At 37.4% G+C, this 15,438-nt stretch overlaps 2 protein-coding genes across 2 annotated transcripts; one reads left to right on the top strand and one right to left on the bottom strand.

Annotated features, from left to right (window-relative positions):
- The first annotated feature begins 316 nt into the window (after positions 1-316).
- On the top strand, positions 317-3,324 carry nfkbiaa (nuclear factor of kappa light polypeptide gene enhancer in B-cells inhibitor, alpha a). The gene is made up of 6 exons (XM_026911127.3): positions 317-667; positions 1,128-1,233; positions 1,749-1,956; positions 2,063-2,151; positions 2,519-2,773; positions 2,869-3,324. Exons 1-6 carry the CDS (start codon positions 432-434, stop codon positions 2,899-2,901), a joined length of 927 nt encoding a protein of 308 aa, XP_026766928.1. The 5' UTR covers positions 317-431; the 3' UTR covers positions 2,902-3,324.
- A 4,687-nt stretch (positions 3,325-8,011) lies between these two features.
- On the bottom strand, positions 8,012-15,130 carry LOC113524740 (proteasome subunit alpha type-6). The gene is made up of 7 exons (XM_026911090.3): positions 14,948-15,130; positions 12,882-12,976; positions 12,710-12,791; positions 12,443-12,598; positions 11,443-11,621; positions 10,304-10,398; positions 8,012-8,179 (listed from the first exon to the last, which is right to left on the bottom strand). The coding sequence occupies exons 1-7, from the start codon at positions 15,021-15,023 to the stop codon at positions 8,122-8,124; spliced, it is 741 nt and encodes a 246-aa protein (XP_026766891.1). The 5' UTR covers positions 15,024-15,130; the 3' UTR covers positions 8,012-8,121.
- Between the last annotated feature and the right edge of the window lie 308 nt (positions 15,131-15,438).

Here is a 15,438-nt window from a genome sequence, read left to right as displayed (position 1 = left end):
ATGTTTAGGTGTAATTCTGTGTGTAAAATGTGCATGATGTGATGTTAAAGTAAGTGCATGGAAGCTCGAGCTGCTGAGCAGGGCACCTGTCTGTCATTCATACACCAAAGTTCATTCATTTATTCACGAGACAGTGTTACCGTGGAACTACACTCCTGCTCCGAGTGTGTAATAGGAAAAGCACAAATTTCATTCTTACTCTGCTCAGTCACAGGGAGGGAAATTTTGTGAATAAAAACCCGCCCTGAGTTCCCCGCGCTAATCAGGACGCTGAAGTGGAAATCCCCATCCTGAGCAGACTATAAACTCGCACTTCCCTCAAGCCTGCTCATTACACACTCACACACACTCGCACACACACGCTCACAGAGAGAGAGAGAGAGAGAGAGCCAGAGAGAGCCAGAGCATCCACACACACAAAGAAAGCAGTCATGGATATTCACACAGCCCCTACGAGGAATAACCGACTGGACTATTTGGATGAAATGGATCCGAAAAACGCGAAACACACCGATGATCGCTTGGACAGCGGCATGGACTCGCTAAAGGACGAAGAATACCAGCAACTTGTGCAAGAAATGGCGGATCTGGAGCTGCCCAGGAGCGCACAGGACACAATGCACACTTCCCAAGACTGGAAGCATCACGTCACCGAGGATGGAGACACGTAAGTGCTTGAATTGCTTTCTTTTCCTTTTTTATTGATATACTTGCATTAAAAAAAAAAAAAAAAACTCAAATAATAATAGGCAAAAAAAAATGCGCAATAAGCCTTTTTTTTAATCTTGCAAGAATACACACTTCACTACAGTGTGTGTTTATGTGTATATGTGTATAGATGTGTGTTAGTGTGGTTAAAGTTCTGCATGCAGAAAGTGTAGAAAGTTTTAAAGTTCAGGAAGTGAACTGGGTTTGATGCACAAAGGGGGCGCTAAGAGAACGCTGGAAAGTCCCTGGCGCGCAGCCAAACCCCTGCTAATGCGTCAGATGTGTCAAAGCCTCACTGGGTGGAAATAACCTTCAAAAAAAAAACTCCAGAGTTGCGAAACGCCCGAGCTGAACCACTTCCTCTGCTGGTAATTCTTAACATGCTGAATTCTAAATAGCAACCCACATTATTTTTCCAGGTACCTGCATCTCGCCATCATACACGAGGCTGAAAATGAAGCAGTTCAGATCATCAAGGACTGCGTCAACGACTCCTTCCTCAACAGACAGAACCACCAAAGACAGGTACTGGCCCAGAAAGTACAATTAATCAATCAATCAATCAATCAATCAATCAATAAACAAACCCACCCAGAGAAATACCCCCCCCCCCCTTACATTTTACTACATAATGCTACATTTTAGGGCCTGTGAATTATTTTTTATTTATCTTTTTTTTTTTTTTTTTTTACATTTTATTTTATGTTTTTTCTTATAATTATTTAAAAATTGACGTATATATTTTTAAAATCATTTAAAACTTTTAAAAATATTTTTATATTTCTGTCACTTTTTACTATATTTATTATTTATTTAAATTTATTATAATTTTTTTGGCTCTTCACTTGAAATTGAATTGTGTTTAACCCAAAAATTAAATAACTAAAAAGAATTCATCTTATACATAATGTCAAGTCAAACCCATTTTTGAGTAGAATAAACTATTATTGGATTATTTTTGAGAACCTGTGCTTTAAAGTAATCATTAAAGTATATCTTGACTAATTTATTTATTTTTTTTTTGGTGTGTGTTTTTCTAGACTGCGCTCCACTTGGCTGTCATCATGGAGCAGCCACATATCGTGGAGAAGCTGCTGAAGGCCGGCTGCGACCCACGTGTGGTAGATCAGAACGGAAACACAGCGCTGCACATCGCCTGCAGGAGAGGCTCACTGTCCTGTTTCGCCGTGCTGACGCAAATTAACACACATCACCTACGCAGCATCCTGTCTGTCCCAAACTACAGTGGTGCGTACTGTCTTTAACACTGCATACCACTCCTCTTCATACTCAAATCAGCTTTAAAATCATCGCTATCCGGTTTTTAAAAATCATTATTCTTTTTGAATTACAGGACACACGTGTCTGCACATAGCATCCATCTGTGGCTTCCTGTCATTGGTCGAGAACCTCGTGCAACTGGGTGCAGATATAAATGCCAAGGTTTGTATTTCTAGACCTGGAGTTTAAAATCTGTTTTTTTTTAAAAAAACACACTCTTGTTGGCTTCTCTTCTAATCCCTCATAAGCAAACCAGATACAGCTGTGTGTCATCTGCACAGCAGTGGAAGCTAACACGTAACACCAACCTTCACTTTTCTATGCATTAATTTACAAACTGATAACAATCATTCAAACAAGACCTGAGCCAAAGAGCTCCTGGATAAATGATCAAGCCCACTGAGCCGAAAGGTTTTTAAAATAATCACCAGTGGAAGTCAACAACAGTGTGTAGGAACAGGTTCTGAAAGTAAAACTGTTTATTGTTTCTCAGTAAAGGGAACTAACAAGGTGTCTTTATTTCTTTCAGGAACAGTGTAGCGGTCGCACGTGCCTCCACCTGGCTGTGGATCTCCAGAATCTGGCCCTCGTGCAGCAGTTAATCGCTCTGGGCGCCGACGTCAACAGCGTGACCTACGGCGGCCACGTGCCATATCACCTGACCTTCGGCCGGCAGAACGGCGAGATCAGGCAGCAGCTGTTCCTGAGGACGGCGTCTGAGCTGCGAGAGTTTCCCGACTCCGAGAGCGAGAGCGAGGACGAGCTCATGTCCGATGATGATTGTGTAAGTTTGATGCTCTTTTTTTTAAATTTTCAAGCTGATTAAAATCACGTATGAGTATGATCAGTGATTAATAAGGTTCTTGTTTTCCTTCACAGATATACGATGACATTCAGTTTGTTGGGAAGTGAAGTGAACTAAAAAAAAAAAACAAGAAAAAAAAACAAGAAAAAAATGGGGCTTCGTGTTCCCATGAAGCAAAGTAGAAGGCAGCTGGTCCTCATAATCACAGCCGTGGATCACATGACGTGACGTGACGTGACGTGACGGCTCAGACGCCTCGACACACAACAAGGAGATGGAAGAAAGAAACATGAGGCTGAAATAGGTGCTCAGAAACCTGGGGATTATTGGAAATTTCTTCTCATCCTCAAGTGACCCTGAAGTGACTGTACCTGAGATGCAAGTGTAATATATTGTAAAAAAAAAAAAAAAAGGAGTAAAAATTTATATTTTTATACGTGTAAATTGTTAATTATGACACTATTGTAAATATATATTATCGTGTATATGACCATAAATGTTTTTTAATTAAAAAAGAATATTCCATTGAATCCTTTGTCTGCTTGTTGTTAATTTTTAACTTTTTCTTTTGTCTTTTCTTTGGGGGAAAAAAAGCATGTCACGTACGATCACGTCTCTGATGGAAAAGCTAAAAATCACTGACTTCATTCAGAGAAAATTCCTGACTCTGTACAGTCAACAGTATCGTTTCCACAGTGGAATCAGTGACTCAGACTTGTAGATGCCATTACTCAGTGAAAGATCTTTTTTTTTATTTATTTTTTCTTGTTGGTAGAGAGTGGGGTCATATGTGACTCACTTTCAACAAAAGTTCCCCTATGGTTTTCTTTCTAAAAAAAGAAAAGCCAAAAATTTCCTTGTGGCCTACAGAACAGTGTGAAGATAATTGAATCATTTGGGACAGTACAGAGATGAACCTCTGATGAAAAAAAAAAAATCCTTTATTGAATTACTAAAAATATGCAATTTTGGAATTTCCCAAATATTCCCAGTTGTGGGAGTACCGGATAAATCTCTTAAAAACACTCGGTGTAGTTTATATTTCCCTGATATAGAGCACACCTCGAAAATGATTCATTAATACATAAATAGAGTAAAGCTTTAAAGATACACTTCATGCGCCTTTACACCTTTATAAAAGGTACTAAAGGTACTACAGATGCCTTGACAGAACCATTCCAGTGACAGGGAACAGTACACAGAGCAGTACTCTTTCTCCAGCAGAGACACTCCTACACTATATTAGATATCTTGTCTTAGGAATTAATATCCAACAAACTTATACGTATTTTTTCGAACCTAAATGTTTAGAGGATTTATGGAAGCTGACTGTAACCTTTAGGGAAACTCCAGCGCTTTGTTCTCCTCTGACTTTAATCCTGAGCGGAAAACTTTTTAAGTTAAATAGGCGTGCATCATCACTCAGTCACATGCTGTGGGTGAATTCCAGCCTGAGTTCATCAGTTTTAGTGTTGTTGTACTAACAACTTCAATCACCAGACTATCAACACCTCATTTAATACTACTACTACTACTACTACTACTACTACTAATCTTTATTTATACAACACTTTTCATTTTGAGTCTCTTAAATTAGCAGATTTTCTAACAGGGTGCACTTTGTTGTAGGGTTCTCCTGAGAATCCTTAAAGGTTTTCCCCAGAGGAACAACCAAAGAACCTTTAAGGATTTATGTGTACACTCTCAGAAAAAAAAGAAATCTCCACAGGTTTCCTAAAGAAGTTCTGCTCTTAACCCTTTCCATTGTGGCTCTTAACCCCCAGATGGACTGTTGTAGCCAGTGCTGCAGATCAACAATCACTCCGGAGAGCCGAGGTTCGAGGCCATAGACTTTATTCTTCCAAAAAATAAAGCGGTTCTCTGCAGAGAAAGCTCCCTAACTCTTCAGAAGACCATTCTTATATACATTTACATGAAAAAAACTTCCACATCTGGTTTTTCACAAGACACAACATTCCCATATGCTTATATTAGTGTTTAAGGCAGCGTTTCTCACTTAAATTTACAGCTTGTTCCTGCTCTCTCCACTTAGCAGGATATCGATGCCTATGTAAGGTCATAAAGATGACGTTCAGGCCTCCGTGTCACCGTGTGCACTATACGCTTCCATACATCTACAACACTGAGGATTACATGTTATCAAATATGAGTACACATTTGGTGGTTAACATTTCACGGTTACAATATTTCTATAGGACAAGCAAAGAAACCTTTAAGAATGTACGGAAGGGTTTTTCCAGGGTTCCTTAAGGGTTCATTATATAACTAAAAGCTCTTCGCTTCCTCAGATGTTGGAACAGGAACCTTTTCTAATAGCGAAGCACTGAGTTGTAGGTTCTACAGAGAATCTGCAAACGTTCCAGCAGATGGACGAGTGAAGAACTCGTACAGGGTCTGAATTTTTAATAATGAGTGTACAGGCTAGAGGGATGTTTGGGGAACTTAAACCTAAGATTTGAAAGAATATGAAAAAAAAAGTTTTTGTGAAAATACTAAATTATATAATCGAAGAATGTCCACTGTACTCTATAAATGCAGGTCAGCGTGTCTGACCTGTTTACGTTTGTTGAAATTAAATATTTAAATATAGAAAAATATTAAATATAAATATAAAATTTTAAATATAAAAATACAAGGCTATGTTTTAATCTAACCGTAAAAGCTAACAAATGACAAACAACAAACAAACAGATTAATTTCCACTATTAATCCAGAATTGTTTGTTGAGAATGTCTTTTTTTTTTTTTTACTTAAAACTGAAGACACGAGACTAAAAATGAAAGGTTTTGCAGATAATGAAGGAGTGCACAGTATTAGTAGCAGGTTTTAGTCTCTGTATAAGATCATGACATGATAGACGAAATAAAACCCCTGTATCCTCACCCTCATCGTCTCAGAGCTGAGTCACTGTTCAGAAGGTAAAGAGCTGTTCAAACCTACAACCGTGTGGAGAACCCCGTCTTCTATCACTTCCATTTTCCTTTCCTAAAGAAGTGAAACATTTTCACTTCGTGTTCTGATAAATGGGTGACACAACGTGGCTCAGCGTCTGAGAGCTGAACTCATTACACTTACGTTTACACTGTGCTGTAAAATCACACTGCATTTACACACACACTTCTATTTTAATAAATAAAATAAAGTATGAGTTCTTTTTTAGAGTCACTCATGTTAATTTAGAAGACTAGCACTTTAACCTGACACTGTTACACACCTATACTTCTTAATACTCTCACCTGTATATGGCTGAGTGCAAAAGTTTGTGCACCCTTCCTTTTCAGAGTTAACCAGCCACCACTTAACATGTCAGTGTACTGAATTTCAGAGACTTCCTTCATCACAGACGTTTACAAGTAAACAAAAATAACTTGTATGTTTACTTCTTTACCTTTATTACTGCCTCGAACCTCGTTCATGACCTGGGAACAGCTTTTGGATCGTCTCTGTTGCAATATTCGGCTGATATTTTTCCTGTAGTGAAATCATTTGACAACAGTCAAACTATTTTCCTGTGCATTTCACCTTATGATTTGAATTGTTCATCCTTGTTTATTTATTTATTTGTTTGTTTGTTTGTTTGTTTGGTTGGTTAACAGGGATACATTTACAATATTTTCCATTCAAAAACCATGGAGGATGCAAAACCTTTACGTGTAAATGTACCTGTACAGATAAAGTCTTATATTTAGTGTATTCTGAGCAGTTTGCATGGACATGGTACACAGACGTACATGCTTTTTGTCATGATAAATGTCAGGCACTGAGCACACCATGTACACTACATGGCCAAAAGTATGTGGACACCTGACCCTCACACCCATATGTGATTCTTCCCCAAACCTTTGCCACAAAGTTGAAAGAACACAATTGTCTAGAGTGTCTCTGTGTGCTGTAGCATTACAGTTTCCCGTCACTGGAACTAAGAGGCCCAAACCTGTTCCAGCATGACAATGCCCTTGTGCACAAAGCGAGCTCCATGAAGACATGGTGTGTGAAGGTTGGAGTGGAGGAACTCGAGTGTCCTGCACAGAGCCCTGACCTCAACCCCACTGAACACTTTCAGGATGAACTGGAGCACAGAATGAGCACCAGACCTGCTCACACAATCTCTGTGCCCAAACTCACTAATGGTCTTGTGGCTGAAAGGACACAAATCCTGATCCAAAATCTAGCGGAAATCTTTCCCAGAAGAATGGAGGGTGTTACATTAGCTAAGGTTGGACCAACTCCATATTAATGGCCCATGGTTCTGGAACAGACACATATGGACGTGATGGTCAGGTGTCCACATACTTTTGGCCATATAATGTATATAATCCTGTCAGCTGTGCTGTCTGTGCTGCTCACTTTCTGTAAATGGATGAGGTAGAAGGTCAGTGTTATATTACTCATAGTTATTATATTGCATAAATCGTCATGACGTTTTGCAATGTTTCACAATCTCAGATTCCACAATGAGATCAGTTGACTGAAGCAGCATACAGCACAAACCCTGTTGCCATGGTTACCAAAGACAGACATATCACTGCTATTGTTTTATTCCACCGCGCTGTTGAATTCTGGATTCTGATTGGTCAGAAGGTGTTGATTAATTTTCACAGTAGTGCAGGTTTATATTAATGCGCTCGTTCTAATACGTTATCGTTTCTATAGTAACAGCTCGATCACAGGGACGTGTACAGCGGACGCTCCACATAAACGGATTTAAAAAAATCTTTGATATGGTGAAGTAGGAGAAGAAAACTTCTTCTAAGGAGATGTTTATTTAACATTGATGGAAGGAGTCTCCAGTGTCAACGCTTTGTAACAGTCAGAGGTAAAGCTGGAACTTCAGGACAGAGGAGTTTACGCTTCTTTGTGGTTTCTCAGTAACATGACAATCTGCGTTCTTTGTGGGTTTTTTTGTCTTATTAACTTCAAGAGAGAGAATAAAGAGAGGCTGGTGAGGGAATGACTGTTTATAGCTGCTATAACGTAAGTGACAACAGGAACTGACTTGTTTCATAGAAGTTAAGCATAAAATGAATAAATAAGTGAATTAATACATGATTTTACATAAGTGAATTACATAAATAAGTAAATAAATAAGTGAATTAATACATTTTTTGAACTGTGAGTTTATAAACATAAACAGAAAACAGGTCTCTATATTCCCCAAATGTGTCCAAAGCACAAAAAAACAAACTAACAATCCTCTTTTTCTTCAAAAACAGCTTTAATCATACAGAGAAATATACAGAAAAGCAAGATGTTAATGACTTAAACAGTGTTCTACACATTTCCCACAATGCCGTGCGTCTCTGAGCTCAGTCTCGCTCAGAGAGAGACACCAGGTGAGCATCTACCTCCGCTTCAGAGAGAATCCTGAAACACACAAACAGACAGACACAAATATATTAAATATGAGATCAGATTAATTCTGACTCATAAGAAGCCAGGGAGGTTTTGGTGGGATGAGATCTGCTGTTCTCAACCTGGAAACTCCACAAAGCACAAATCTGGGGTTCGGAAGAGCGGCGAGTCGTAAGAACTCCCACTTGGAGTTCGACCAGAAGACTCAGAGACTCGGCACATGTGGAGAGAACGGTTCTCTGGTCTGAGGAGACCAAGATTGAACTTTTTGGGCTTAGTAAAAACGTTTTGTGTTTGCTGGAAAGCTGATCATCACCCTGACAAACACCATGCCCACTGTGAAGCATGGTGGTGGTAGCATGGTAGCTTTACTTGCACAGCTGATGAAGGATTTCTGCCCAGAACGTCCTGTTTCTCTGGAAACTTAGTGAACTTTGCCTAACCTACCACACATACACACATAGTATACTGTATATTTCTTTCAAAATTGGAATTAATTTTAGAATTTAGAAAACTTTTGATTCGGCACTATTTCTAGGTCACTACTTAAATTTTAGCAAATTTGTGATATTGTCCATGTTCACTGGTCAGATTCTCCTTGAGATTTGTCTCTTCCACTGAAGCATTTTTTTAGATGACACTCTGACGTAATCTAATTTACAAACTTGTGGAGTTCACGTGATCATTAAGAAATTCATAAATTCGTGTAAATATTTCTAAGATTCTATTTTTCACTCAAGTTGCTATTGCTTATTATATAATTCACAATAAAGAATTTTAGCTTAAATTAGAAAAGAATGGACAATAGAAGTGTTTTCAATAGTTTTGTACCCCACTGTATATATATATATATATACACAATGCTTTGCAGAAGTATTCATCCCCCCAAATGTTTACAACCTGGAAGTGAAATGGGTTTAATTGGGATTTTAAATCAACGATTTGAACAAAATCTACAATGTTGTAAAAAAAGGACACTAAATCTTTCATCTTAATTAATTAGTGAGTGAAATAAATAAAAAAAAAACAAATATGTACATGCACTCTCTCTCAATTATTCGTCCGGCTTCATCCAATCTAACAGGTTTCTTAGAGCCTGACCTATTTATACTAGCATGAGGATGTGTTTTTGATTTGTAGAGACTACGAACCACTTCTGTACGTCGCTCTGGATTACAATGCTGTAAATGGAAAAGAGGAAAAGAAAAAACAATGATGGATCACTTTTATTCAGCGGAAGAGCAAACCATGAAGCCGTTTGCATTGATTTCAGGGGAAATGTATTACATGTTCAGTGAGAAATGGATTACAGTTTAATAAGACTCTGTGGTTTTATGACCTGGAGACGTATAAAATCACACGCTAAAGATCCGCCGTGTCGAACCCATCAGACGAGCCGAGATGTCCCTCTGAACGCCGCTTCACTCGTATGTTCTGATCCACAGGTGTATTTTTTGCAGTAAAGAAGGAGGAAGTAGAATAACGTGATTCATGTCCCTGACCTGCTAACTCATTTCCCAGTGAATTTTATGAAGTGTGCATTTTTTTTTTATATATAAATTTCCTACTTCTTGTAACCTCATTCATTGTTCTGTCATTCACACCAGGGCTGGGCGATGTTACAAACAAACAAACAAACAAAAACAAACCATCATATCACGATTCTCAAAGACTTTTCAATGATACACGATATACATCACGAGATCCAATATCCAGTATCGATGTCTATATAGGAAAATCTCTGATCACGAGATAGATAGATAGATAGATAGATAGATTCATTAATTAATTTATTAGTCACTTTATTAATCCCAGTTCAGAGATTACAGCAGCAGCAAAATGTAGACTGAGCAAGCAAGAAATATTCAAGAGTAATAAAAATAAACATTCATAAAAAATAAATATTCAGTAAAACAAAAATATTCAGTAAATTGTTTATAACTACTGAAATATAAAATATAAAATAAATATATAATTGGTTTGAGACTTGCAGTGAGACTTTGGGGGAAAAAACACTCAACATATGATACGACTGTATAATAAAAAACAAGTGTAGTCACGCGCACACGTGTGTGTGTGTGTGTATAAGGTAAACGTAATGAAGCAGGTGTGACAGAGCTCTGATTAAACTCTCACCTGAACCTGGGCTCCTGCGCCGTTATCACTCCCACCTCCAGCTCAGACGGCTTGAAATCGATGGACAGCACCGTGGACAAGCAGCTGATCGCCGTCTGCCAATCAATCACACACAGACACGCCCATTAACACAAAGACACGCCCACTGACATGCCTGTCTACACACCGACACGCCCATCTACACACAGACACGCCCATTAACACACAGACACGCCCATCTACATTACTGAGCGAGAAAATGTATGATTACAAATTTCATTTCAATTCTAGCTGCTACTTGTGATGTCACAGCAGACTTCACAGCCGTCCAGTCAGCAGCTCTGCTTTAAACTGCTTTAAATTCACATATTTATAATTTATTTTGAATCCATTTATTTCTATAAAGCTGCTTTGTGACAATGTCCACTGTTAAAAATGCTATACAAAGAAAACTGAATTGAATTAAACAGACTGACAATCCCCTCCCCCTCAGTCACTTTTTCCATGCCTCCTTTCTTCTCCCTTTTCATTCCTTCACTGTCAGTTTCTCTCACTCCTTCTCCACTTTCTGACCCCCCTCCCATTATCTATTTTTCCTTCCATTTCTTTCTTTCTTTCTTTCTTTTTTAAAATATTTTGTAATTTCTGTAATTCCCTCTGCTTTTCTTTCTCCCTTCCCTTGCTCCCTGCCTCTTATTTCCTTGTTTCTTTCCATCTTTATTTCCTTGTTTCTTTCTTTTAACATTTCTTTCCTTGTTTCCTTCCATCTTTATTTCCTTGTTTCTTTCTTTTAACATTTCTTTCCTTGTTTCCTTCCATCTTTATTTCCTTGTTTCTTTCAACACCTCTTTCCTCATTGTGCCCTTTTCCCCGTTTCCTTCTTTCTTTCCTCATGTTTTTTTCTTTCTTTCGCTGTTGTTCTTTCTTCCCTCCCTCCCTCTTTCGCCTCTTTCATTTGTTTTCTTTCTTCCTTCATTTCTGTCTTACTTTTCTTCTTCTTATTGTATAATTACTGTTATTATTATTTTAGCATCATTTTTTTTATTTCACTTCGTCCCTCCATTCCTCATTTCTTTCCTTCTCCCAGCCCGGGTGTTTGTGGAGCTGCATCACGGGCGTGTCTGCGAGTCAGAAGAAGATCTGCCTCATGGTTACTGCACCTCGATGGTCTGCTCGAAGGTCCAGTCGTGTTTCTTCTTGACTTTCTTCTCCAGGAAGCTGATGGCTTCCGTCTGTTTCACTCCGGCGGCCGTGGCCTTAAAGCCGCAGTAATAACCTGCAGGGTCGCACTTATACACCTGCGGCCCCAGCTCCTCATCCATCCCGATCACGATCATACCTGCCCCACACACACACACACACACACACACACACACACACACACACAGAGTCACCTAATAAACCCCATACAGACATTTCAAACCTGCAAACATGAGAAAGTTCATTAACAAATAAACTTTAAATAAACTAATTCCTCAAACTAATTTAAATAAACTAAATAATTTCAATAATTATAATTCAATAAAATAAACTACATAAATTCCTCACCTGGAAAACTAAACTTAGTTTAGTCACTAAAATTAAATACAAAAACCATTTAAACAATATTTACATTTATTAAATAATTAATTAAATAAACATTAAAATAAATGTACACTTCTCCCATAAAACTAAATTAAATAAACAAAATAATTAAAATTAAATTAAAATTTTTAAGTAATAAAAAATAAACACTAAGTTTAAACTGAAATGTAAATTAAATAAAATAATTCCTCAGCAGGAATACTGAAATAAATAAACTAAATAATTTAAATTATAATTTATTTATTAAATTGTAAGTTAAATAAACAATAAAATAATTATAATATACTAATTTTGCTATACTAGTGAAAATGAAATGAAATAATTTTAAAAAGTTGTTATTAAATAATAAATTAAATAAACATTAAACTAAACAGCTGCAGTGAGACGATTAAAACTGAACACAATTAAACAATTTAAATATGAAAAAAACCAAATCTGTTTATGTCTCTTTAATTTATAAACATTACTGTAGATCTTCGTGCTGATGTTCTTCATGTGAGGGTAAAGGTGTATATTTTTACATGCACATGTGTGTGTGTGTGTGTGTGTGAGTGTGTGTGTGTGAAGAGCACTCACAGCAGCCGAGCGGTCTCATCTCAGCGTTCTGTGTGTAAACTTGCGAAATGTCTGCGATCCTTTTACACAACATGTCGACTGGAATCTCGTAGCCGTATTTGTACATCCAGTTCGCTGCTTCGTAGCGAGCTCTCTGCACCTGAGACCTGCTGTCAGCTGCGAACACACACACACACACACACACACACACACACACACCATGTAACAATCCCTGCGTATGAATAATCTTTATTATTTATTTAATAATTTAATATGAAGTCTTTATACCCGTCATGCCGGACATCACGCAGCCGATGTTGTCTGTGATGCGGAACAGGTGAGTGACTGTAGAGGCGTCCAGGAGCTTGTCCTCAAATTATTATTATTATTGTTATTATTATTATTATTGTTAAACAGATATTTATACAAACAGCTGTGTGTCATGTGTGAGTGAACTTACTGGAACTTTTCTCTGTGTAACGACGATGGCGCAGTCTTTCCCCCGCACAGCGACCGACGTCAGGCCGCCCTGATTAATGGCCTTAAACGCATATTCTGTTTAAAAAAAAAAAAAAATTATAAAATAAAAATAAATTCAGATCAATTCTATTTGTATAGAGTTTAACAATGGACATTGTCACAAAGCAGCTTTACAGAAATAAATAAATTCAGGATATAAATTTTAAATTATAAATTTATCGCGATACAGATTTTAAATTGATAAATTTATCACTATAAAAATTTTAAATTGATAAATTTATCACTATAAAGATTTTAAAATTGATAAATTTATCACTATAAAGATTTTAAATTGATAAATTTATCACTGTAAAGATTTTAAATTTATAAATTTATCACTATAAAGATTTTAAATTGATAAATTTATCACTATATGGATTTTAAATTTATAAATTTATCAGTATAAAGATAATTAATTGATAAATTTATCACTGTACAGATTGACTCAATGTTCTCACTAGCAGCTGCTCGTGTTGCTTGCAGTTTGTTTCTGGTGGACGTTTAACAACCAAAACAGTTTTTTTTTTTCCCATGTTGTTTTGTTTTTACATGCCCACTGCGATGAAAAATTCCCCAATGCCTTCAGACGTAATCTGCATTTGAATGCGGTACAAACAACAACAACAGCAGCAGCATGTTACATTCAGGGTCAACTTTTAAAATACGAACGCTGCACACACTAGGATTCAGGTGTTTCATGGTTTAAACTTATAACTTATGGTTGCGTTATATAAAACTGTCATTTGGTGCAAATGTTAATCTTTTAGCATTAATAAATTCAACCGTAGCGGTTATTTACATGAAAACTCGGCTGCACGCTATAGAAAAGTATGTGCACCCCTCCTAATAATTGCGCTCAGGTGTTTCAGCCGAACCTGTTGCTAAATCAGGTGAATAAAATCAAGCGCAAAGCCGTGCAATCTCCATAAACAAACACGGGCCGTAGAATGGGTCGTACTGAAGAGCTCGGTGACTTCACACGTGGTGCTGTGACAGGACGCCATTTTCATCTTCAGCACGAGTCTGTGAAATGTCTGGTCTGCTAGATTGGCCCTGATCACCTGTACGTGCTGTTATTGTGGAATGGAAGCATCTAGGAGCAACCACGAAGACGTAGACACAGAGCAGAGACGACGAGAGCTGTAAAAGAAAACGCCTCTGGAAGCAACATCAGCACAAGAACTGTGCATCAGCAGCTTCAGGAACTGGGTTTCATGGCTGAGCAGCTGCACACGAGCCTGAGATCACAGTGTGTGATGCGGAACGTGGGCTGGAGGGGTGTGAAGCTCTGACGCTGGAGCTCTGGAGAAGCAGAAACGTCTTCTCTGGAGTGATAGATCACGCTACTCTCGGGCAGGCTGATGGATGGATCTGGGTTTGGTGGACTTCAGAAGAACGCTAGCTAACATTAGAATATAATATAATTTAATATAATAATATAATAAAATATTAATGCCTGGGGTTGTGGATTGTGATGTCCAACAAGCTCATATATGTGTCATGGTCAGGTGTCCAGATACTTTTAATCGTACAGTGTGACTATTTTTGTGTGTCGTCCATTTTGCACTTATGACGTCACACCCATGCCACGCCCCCAATGACTCAAGTTCGGATTGTAACAAACATTTTGTAAAATATGTGAATGAAAACTTTTAAATTTAAACCTGAATCGCACTCCAGCCGATATTGTTAAACATTTATTTAATTAAATGAATGATTTGTGTAAGTTGTGGTTGTGTAAGTCTATTACTTGTTGATAAATTTGAATATTCATTCATATTAACCAATCAAAACACGTGCATATTAAAATACACTAATAAAGGACATTTATTTATTTTATCTAGGATTATGCTTTATTGAAATTATTCCTGCATAAATGTACTTTAATTTAAAAGCAAACTGAACACAACAATAACAATAGCTAGCTCGTTAGCTTTAGCACTGCAGCTCACTATGAATGAAAATACACACCGGAAATCTAAAATACTCTTCTTTTTCTGTACTCACCCACTTGATAAAGTCTTCCCTCTGGTGAGAAAATAGTGATATGCCGATCAAACCCGGCGCTCGAGCCGCGCGACATCTTTCCTAAATTTTATTTCTTAATAATAACAATAATAATTTAAAAAAACTCTCTATAGCGGTGACATGCAGAATTTCTCTCTAACCCGGAAGTACTCTTAGATTGCGCTGCCGGGGTCATCTGCGTCACGTGACCTTCTCAGGTCCTCCTGCGCCATTTTTCGTTAGTAATGCTAAACAAAGTGAAAAACAAAACAAAACAAACAAACAAACATAATTCAAGAAGTCATTTCAGACACATATACATATCATTTTAATAAAATAAATAAAGATACTACAGTTTTAAGAACATTTATTTTTACTTTTAAAAGTACAGTTTGCCCTTAATGGACCAATAATGAATAAGAAATGAACATTCTTTTTTAACATTCAATTTAAACAATTTAAGATATTGCTCAAATTCTTTTATATAAAAA

This window comes from Pangasianodon hypophthalmus, chromosome 19 (assembly GCF_027358585.1).
Source record: "Pangasianodon hypophthalmus isolate fPanHyp1 chromosome 19, fPanHyp1.pri, whole genome shotgun sequence".
In the NCBI taxonomy this organism is placed as follows: Eukaryota; Metazoa; Chordata; class Actinopteri; order Siluriformes; family Pangasiidae; genus Pangasianodon; species Pangasianodon hypophthalmus.
Note: the sequence above shows the minus strand (reverse complement) of the source record. Positions and strands in the feature narration are given on the sequence as shown.

Coding starts and splice junctions, on each gene's coding strand:
- nfkbiaa (XM_026911127.3), top strand. CDS start 432: ATGGATATTCACACAGCCCCTACGAGGAATAACCGACTGGACTATTTG. Junction 1,957..2,062: donor GTCTGTCCCAAACTACAGTG/GTGCGTACTGTC, acceptor TTTGAATTACAG/GACACACGTGTCTGCACATA. Junction 2,774..2,868: donor TCATGTCCGATGATGATTGT/GTAAGTTTGATG, acceptor TTTCCTTCACAG/ATATACGATGACATTCAGTT.
- LOC113524740 (XM_026911090.3), bottom strand. CDS start 15,023: ATGTCGCGCGGCTCGAGCGCCGGGTTTGATCGGCATATCACTATTTTC. Junction 12,792..12,881: donor TTACACAGAGAAAAGTTCCA/GTAAGTTCACTC, acceptor TAATAATTTGAG/GACAAGCTCCTGGACGCCTC. Junction 8,180..10,303: donor GCGCAGGAGCCCAGGTTCAG/GTGAGAGTTTAA, acceptor TGTGTGTTTCAG/GATTCTCTCTGAAGCGGAGG.